This window comes from Vitis riparia, chromosome 7 (genome assembly GCF_004353265.1).
Source record: "Vitis riparia cultivar Riparia Gloire de Montpellier isolate 1030 chromosome 7, EGFV_Vit.rip_1.0, whole genome shotgun sequence".
Lineage (NCBI taxonomy): Eukaryota > Viridiplantae > Streptophyta > Magnoliopsida > Vitales > Vitaceae > Vitis > Vitis riparia.
The window spans coordinates 15,520,362-15,528,972 of NC_048437.1; the positions used below are offsets into that span (position 1 = coordinate 15,520,362).

Genomic DNA, 8,611 nt, shown 5'->3' on the forward strand with positions numbered 1-8,611 from the left:
CAGCTGGATATTTTGGAAGAATGATTTGGAACTTGGTCCCACATGCTGAACCCATTTAGGCTCTTGCTGAAATTTTTACCAAAGTACAAGCTGCCATTTTGAGTAGTGAGGACAATGAGAAAGTTCAAGACTTGCGGCTATTGGATATCATTCCTCTCTCTCTTGGATTAGAAGCAGTTGGAGAAGTCATGACTGTTTTAATTCCAAGAAACCTCACCACGTTCACCAACCATCCTTCAAATCCTCATCTTACATACCTATTGGGAGTGGTCATTTCTCAAGGTCTCTTCTTCCAGCTTTGGCCTACAGCCACCACCCTTGTCACACTCCTCGATCAGCTCCATTCTCACCCCACCAACAACCCACTCTCTCCCATCGTCTCCGCCTTATCCAATGGTTAAGATCATCGCCCTCTCCGCATCCTCGAACTTGGGTCTTGCACTAGCCTTGTCGGCATTGTCGCCGCCGCCACACATCGTGCTAATGTCACCGTCATTGGTCTCCCGCACGTGATCCCCAACCTCCAATTCAATGCCGAGATGAACTCCCACATTTGAGGCCTGTATGGTGGAACTGTTGAGGTGGCACCACTGAGGGAGAGTGAAGCTGATTAACTCGGTAGATATGGTGAGAAAAGAAGCTGGGAAATGTGATTGCTTGCAAGGATTTCAAGGTTGTCGTCTTCTTGAGGTGGAACGAGGCCCCTGCATGGTGACTCATGTGCTGCCATGTGTAAATGGGCTGTGACTTGATGTTTTTCGTGGAGAAATGGGGCTTCATTACTCCTTTCCCAAAAGTTGGCAGTTCACTAATGACATGAAAAGGTTTAAATAAATGATGAATGAAAGTCAATGGTGGCATGGGAATTTTCATAAGTGGCAGGGGCACTTCAAGTTTTCTAAATAAATAAGTGGCAGTGACATCTAGTTGTGGCCTCATGGTGGAATTTTTTTTTTTCATGTGTCAAAGTTTGATTTCCGTAAATTCTTTTTAAATGATTCTTAAAATCTTGATTTCTCGAATAATCTCATTTCTATTCCAATTTTTAAATGATCACTAAAAATTTCATTCTCAAATAATTTTTCGAAATTCCGATTCTCAAATTTAATTTTTTAAAACTTCGTTTTTAAATCATTCTTCAAAATTCCGATTTCCAAATTTAATTTCCAAAATTCCAATTTTCACATTTATTTATTTAATCATTATATTTTCGTTATTATTATTATTCTATTTATTTATTTATTTATAAAATTTCATATTTAAATAATTCTTCAAAATTCCAATTTCCAAATTTAATAATTCCAATTTTCACATTTGTTTTTTATGATCATCATCATCATCATCATCATCATCATCATCATCATTTCATCATCATTTTATTTATTTATTTATTTTTAATTATAAATTCATATATAATTTACTTATTATTTGTAATTAAATTATATTAATTAAGGTAAAAAAAGCATAACAAAATAAAAAATAAAAAATGATGGATTTATGACAAGTATACTGAATCTTTTTTAAAATCAAAATTAATATAATTTGTTTTAAATGTATTTAAAGTTTCAATTTTATCCAACATCAACTCTTTGTCTTTTTTATTATTTCCCGGGGCGTCCACCATGTTCGTAGTTGGCTCATATGTAATAATGAATGCAGACAAAGTTAGATAATTGAGAAATCGGCAAATGTGGAGTAATATTTTGTCTGTTGTGGTTAAGGTGGTATGATGATGGTTCAATTTCATACAGCTTTTCTCCGAGTTTGAATGTTTGGCTGGAAAGGGCCTGTTGAGGATTTTTTGTGTCGGCAAGGGTTTTATTGTATTCAATGGGATTAGTTGTGGTGCGGGTGTCCTTATTTGACGCAAGGCCTTAGGCCCTTAGGCTGCGGTTGCTGTTATACAAACCCTGATACCTACCGAAGGGTCAGACACACGACAATGCTGTGGGTGAAAAAGAATGGGTGCAGAGAGAGAGCAAGAGTAAGGCAACTGTAGAACTCATGTCTTTACTAAATTTTCCCTAAAAGGCAACAGAAATATTTGCAATAAAATGGCCATTACTTCCAAAAGAAGCAAAGACCAGACCAGGTAAAATTCAATCTATTTGAATCTTGTAAAATGAAGGCTTCTTCCAATAAGAACCGCAAGGGCAGTTTGGAACTTAATGGTGCTATTACTCTAACAAGTCCTTCTGTTCCCCCCCATCCCAACAAATGATTCTTGAGTCCCCCCTTCTTGAGAGGGTTTTAACAAAATGCAGTAGGGACGTTAAAACCCTGGGAGGGGTCGATTCTCATTCTCACCAACAATGAAGTGTTCATAATCAAATCATATTAAAGGCACAACCAACCAATATGGAAACAAATCAATTTAATCCATCTACTATAAAACTAAATGGATGCCACAATCATAAGAATCAAATGTAAAGAGTAATGTCAGCTTTCTTAATTATCCATTTATAGATATTGAACTAGAAAAGATGTTGCTATATGAAGGCCATTACATTTCAAGGGGAAAGAAAAGAAGAGAGAACAGATGAGACAACCTAAACTCTAAATTGTAAAATCCAGCAGTCTTTGAAATAATTAAACATCTTCCTCGTAAATTTCATTGCAAGACAAATATTGAACAAATTGAACGCAAGAGTCTATTATCCAATGAGAGGACACTACCACCGTGCATTACTAGGCAATTTCTGTGGCACTGAAGAACGCTTGTTTACCTACAAGAAATATTGTTGGACCTCATGACAAGGATTGCTTGCATTTGGGTTATGTAAACAGAGGCTTCTCAACTATGTCTATCTATTTAGAGGCCAAAATTGCAGGCCTGAACAAACTCCATATCATAGTCAACATGCTTTGTCCAAAGAGGACGGAACTGGTTCATGGCAATATCAAGCCACGGTTTCATATTTCCATTGAAGTGGACCACTGCAGCATTGTGAATCTCATCCATGCTTATGCTTGGATTGTAGCCAAGACCCAGAACATGCCAGGACTTGTCCAGCGGCTTTGTTGTTGAGTAAAAAGTGATCAGGCCTGGAGGCAGTGTTCCCAATTTCCATAAGGTGCGATTCTCATTCTGCAACATCACCAGCTTCTCTAGTTAGTAATAACACAAAGCCACAAAGCAAGAAAATTACCGAATTGGGAAAACAATACAGAATAAAAGCAAAGTTGTAGCATTAGCAATGCATCATCTATAAAGATTGAATTTTCTTTATGTCTATTATGCCTAAACGTTCAGGGTCTGAAAGCACCATTAGACCGAAATTTACAATAATATTTGCAGACAGAAATCAAGTATCGTTCAATGGTTCAAAGCACATGTACACAACCAAACTTAACTGCACAAGATAATGAATCTTAAGGGAAATTAAAAGTTGTCTTACCAGATTCTGCCAGTAGTGATACTGCTCGGTGCACTTCTCCTTTCTCCATGCATCCAAATCGAAGAAATTCATCCCATAAGCCCACCCACAGGCCTTGGGATTAAACTTCTCTTTAATCAGAGGGTGTGAGAAATTCATGTACTGTGCATACCGATGGAATGACCCGAAACACGTCTCAACAGCCCCATTCACCTTCCCATCCATATCTATCTTCCACAACCCAGTCAAATCCCTCTGAACCACAACATCGTCATCCAGAAACAATATCCTGTGCAATTTCGGGTACATTTCTGGCAAATAAAATCTCAAATGATTCAACATCGACAAGTATTTGGGATTCCTAAATTTCATGTTCGTTGTGTCCTTTGTGGCATTCTCAATCTTATTTTCAAAATAAAATCTCTGCAAATTTGCGGACTCAAGCTGCCTAAGAACTGGCACATACGATGAATTCAAGAACTTGTAATCTTCCACAGCCTTAACTTCAATGTGAGACCCATTATAGTCTCTCATCTTAAACATGACCTGCATTGCCCCCAGATTCATCTTATCAGTCACCACATGAAACACATGCTTCCATGGCTCCTTCGCGTTCTTCACGGCCGAATTCACAACTACCGACGCCGCAATCACATTATCAGAGAAAATGGCATAGTGATACAGCTTGGGATCCTCCAACTCCGGCGGAGTCGGTTTCCCCTCATCGGAGTACTTCTCCGGGTGCGCAATTCGCTCCTCCATCAACCGCATTGCGAGGCAATGCAAGCTCTTGGGGATCGATTTCGCGGCAATCAAGCTTGAAAACGCACCTTGCTTCTTGGCCTTGGTCAACTGCTCATTAACAGCAAAGATCGTGTCCTTCAGTTTCTGGATCTTGAGCTGATTGTCGAAAGACTCTTTGGCTTCGGAAATGACTTGGCGAGTCACCTTGATTCGCTCCTTCACTTCCTTCTCGAACTGCCGAAGCACCGACTCGTCGATCACCAGGGAATCGGGCTCGTACAAAGCGCGGTAAGAAGGTTTGGAGATCAGATCCGTATAATTCCGAGAGAGATCCGCAAAAACCCTAACTAGCTTCGAGTTCTCAAGCTTCAGCTTGCGAGCGTAGGACGCATACGCCAGTGCCAAAGACTTGTGATCCTCCGCCTGTTTCCGGATCTGATCAAGTCGCGGCTTCAGAGGATCGGATTTGACTGCAAGCACTGATCTCCGAGTCGATCCGAATCCATATGAACCCTAACAAAAACAAATTGAATTGAATTAAATAGCAAAATATGGAATTAAACAGAAGGAAGAATTCAACCACATCTAGAGAGAGAATTACCATATTGTCGTAATTGGAAGAGGCGGTGTCGGAGGCGAGGAGGAAGAGGGAGGCGAAGAGGAAGAGCGCGAAGGCCATGGCAGAGGCAAAGAGGATTCTGAAGGCGAAGAAGCGGGAGAGTCCAGTGGATGAAAAGGCACCGTTTCGTTGCGTCGGGTGAGCCATTTCTTCTCCTGATGCGATCTAAGTGTGAGAGAAAGAGTGGGTCTCCGTCTTCATCACTGCTTCATTTCTTCGGTCTCCCTGTTTTCAAGTCTGGAAGTGAGTTGTTTTTTTTTTTTTTTTAATTAGATCCAGGAGATTGAGACGGCCACTTTTTGAACATCATTACGATACAGTTGCAGTAAATCCCTTTCCTTCCCATTTTCCTTTCATTTTTTTATGTTCTGTCGGTGGTAGTATTTTTATCCAACTCAACTTTCGTATAAAACCGCCTTTTCCTTTCCACTATTTCCAATAATTTAAGCTTATTTAAATTTCTAAAATAAATAAAAATTCATGTTTGGGGAAGCTTCTTAGCATATTTTTTATATGCTATTTTAAATAATTTTATTTATTTTATAATTTTGATATAGAAATTAAATAATTTAAAATTTTATTTTTTATATTTTCTTTATTTCAATCTATGATAAATTTTAAACTTTTTTTTTGTTAGGAGATAAAAAAACTTGTTTGGAACTGTTTTTAGAACAATTTTATGTCCTCCTAAATAAAAAGCACATTTTATAACTAAAAACATATTTAAAAATAGAAAATATGGTATTTTTAAAAAACATCTTTTAATTGTTTATGGTTTTTACTTGCTTTTTAAAAATTGTTTTAAAAAATAATTATTTAAACATATATAATGATTAAAAATAAAGTTTTAGGCATAAAAATTATTTTTTAAATATATTTAAAAATATTAAAATAGGTTAAAAATAGTTTTGGTTTTCAAACAAATTTTTGTTCTATAAAATATCAAAGAAAATTGTCAAAAATTATTTTTTAGAACTGCCTTAAAAAACAACTACCAAATAGGGCCCAAATGATTTAACTATGACGTTGTCAATGAAACATAGAGTTAATTTCTAAATATATTTAAGGATTAATGGATTAAAATGATGAAAAAATATTAAATTTATAAAACTAATCTCTCCCATCTTTAAACTTGAAGGGTAACCCATTTTTGACATAAATACCCTTCAACATTTTTATTATTTATATGTGTATTTTAAAAGAAAGAGTTAATTTTACAAAAAAAAATGAGGGTATTTTTTTTAAATCCAAAATAAATATTTTTTAGGTTGAGAAAAGGTGAAGGGTTAATTTTACAAAATAAGAATGGTAATCTCTCCCATCTTTAAACTTGAAAGGTAACTCATTTTTGACATAAATACCCTTCAATATTTTTATTATTTATATGTGTATTTTAAAAGAAATAGTTAATTTTACAAAAAAAAAAAATGAGGGTATTTTTTTTTAAATCCAAAATAAATATTTTTTAGGTTGAAAAAAAGGTGAAGGGTTAATTTTACAAAATAAGAATGATTTCATCTCCTTAATTGATTACCCCTTGTAGACCCCATTTTGGGGAGGTTTTTCTGCAGTTCTTTCTTTGTAGGTGGAGGGCTCTCAAGGAGCCACGTGTCGCCTTATAATTGGTCTTTAGTGGAATCAGGTTAGTGGGTTGAGAAGCAATGAAAAATGGACACCTATTATGGAACCTTTTTTAAGCGAGCGTATCAGACTGAGGCAATGGGGTGCTTTTGGCTGCAGTTTTGTGGAGATATTTTGTGGTGGGGGTGAGGATTTCGTGGAGCTTGAGAGAGATATTTTGGGGTTATAGAGGAGCTTTAGGGAGTTTTTGACAGAAAAGGAGCAAGGAGATATAGCTAGGATAGCAAGCCAGAGGTGTGAAGAAAGGGTGATTTCGTTACTGGTTTGGGAGATATTTTTTAGGAGATTCCTTGAGCTTAGGGGGCAAGTTGCTAGAGAGGGTTTTTCTGAGACTTTTTGAGCTAGTTGTAGACAGTGAAGCTCGAATGAGGGAGGGGACGGAGAGAGTTTTCTTAAGAGCTTGAGGGAAGAGTTTTGAGGAAGCTTTTTAGTAGATGAAATCGACAAGGTTGGTGATGTTCTTACCTTGTGTTAGAAATACTGAATAATTGTATTGTATTTCTTAGAATGAAAGAATATACATCAGTGCCTTTATATAGGAGGCATATGTGTGCGATACAAGTAACCTAACTGGGCCTAAAGCCTATAACATAATATACCCATAATATACATTAACAGCCCCCCTCAAATTCAAGGTGGATGTGAGACCAACTTGAGGTTGTCAATTAAATCACGAGTGTGTCTCGTAGGAAGTGACTTGGTGAAGATATCTGCAAGTTGATCTTTGGAGGAGACGGAGAAAAGCTTAAGAGCACCATGGACAAGATGATAATGGATAAAATGGCAATCAATCTCGATGTGTTTAGTCTGTTCATGAAAGACATCATTGTGAGCAATATGAATGACACTCTAGTTGTCACAATAAAGAGGAGTAGCAGAGGAGGTGGACACACCCAAATCCTTAAGAAGCAATCTTAGCCAAAGGAGCTCAGATGTGGTATCAGCAAGGGCACGATATTCTGCTTCAGTACTGGAGCGGGCCACAAAAGTTTGTTTCTTACTTCTCCAAGAAATCAAAGAAGAACCAAGGAGGAAGCAATAACCTGTAGTGGACCTGCGATCAGTAGGATCTCCTGCCCAATCAGCATCAGAGAATGCACGGAGTACAAGAGGAGACTGAGCTGAGTAGAAAAGGCCATGAAAAAGGGTACCCTTCAGGTATCGAAGAATGCGCAGAACAGCAGCATAGTGAGTTGATCGTGGAGCAGACAAATACTGGCTTACCTGATGAACAGCATAGGAGATGTCTGGACGAGTAACTGTGAAACTAAGCTACCAACCAATCGTCTGTAAAGAGAAGGATTAGACAATGGTTTCCCCCCCCCTGAGGGTGTCAGATGCCCATTAAGTTCAACTGGAGTGTCAGCATTCTTGCTGTCAGTGAGTCCGGCTTGAGACAACAGATCAGAAGCATACTTGGCTTGAGTAATATAAAGACCATCTGTGGAATGAGTAATTTCAAGACCCAAGAAATAGCTGAGATGTCCAAGATCTTTCATCTCAAACTGCTGACTGAGAAAATCCTTGAGTTCTTGAATGCCACTAAGGTCATCACCAGTTATGATCATATCATCCACATATAGAAGAAGCAAAATAGTGCCTTTATCAGTATGACGAAGAAATAAGGCAGAATCATACGGACTGGCAGTGTAACCCAAGCGAAAAATAGTGGAGTTGAACTTGGCAAACCAAGCTCGTGGGGCTTGTTTAAGACCATAAAGTGCACGTCGAAGATGACAAACCTTGTTTGATTCAACAGAGAGACTAGGAGGAGGTTGCATATAGACTTCTTCACTCAGATCCCCATTAAGGAAGGCATTTTTAACATCCATCTGAAAAAGATCCCATTAACGAGCAGCAGCAACAACTAAGAGGGCACGAACAGATGAGATACGAGCAACTGGAGCAAAAGTCTCTTCATAATCAATCCCATACTCCTGTGTAAAGCCTTTGGCAACAAGACGAGCCTTGTAGCGCTCAACGGATCCATCAGAGCGAGTCTTGATCTTATAGATCCACTTACAATCAACCACAGACTGTCCAGGAGAGAGAGTAACCAGGTCCCAAGTATGGTTTTTGGTTAATGCATCAAGTTCCTCTTTCATAGCAATCTGCCATAAAGGGTCAGTAGAGGCCTCACGATAGGTTTGAGGCTCATGAAGTGTAGCAAGGGCAGTGTAACAATGATAGTCAAGTAGGTGTGGAGGAATGGATCTTACCCGGGTTGAGT

At 38.1% G+C, this 8,611-nt stretch overlaps 1 protein-coding gene across 1 annotated transcript; it reads right to left on the reverse strand.

Moving 5' to 3' along the window:
• Nucleotides 1-2,427: 2,427 nt before the first annotated feature.
• Nucleotides 2,428-5,015, reverse strand: LOC117919214 (galacturonosyltransferase 8-like). Its single transcript, XM_034836346.1, has 3 exons — nt 4,723-5,015; nt 3,399-4,634; nt 2,428-3,088 (listed from the first exon to the last, which is right to left on the reverse strand). Exons 1-3 carry the CDS (start codon nt 4,885-4,887, stop codon nt 2,813-2,815), a joined length of 1,677 nt encoding a protein of 558 aa, XP_034692237.1. The 5' UTR covers nt 4,888-5,015; the 3' UTR covers nt 2,428-2,812.
• Between the last annotated feature and the right edge of the window lie 3,596 nt (nt 5,016-8,611).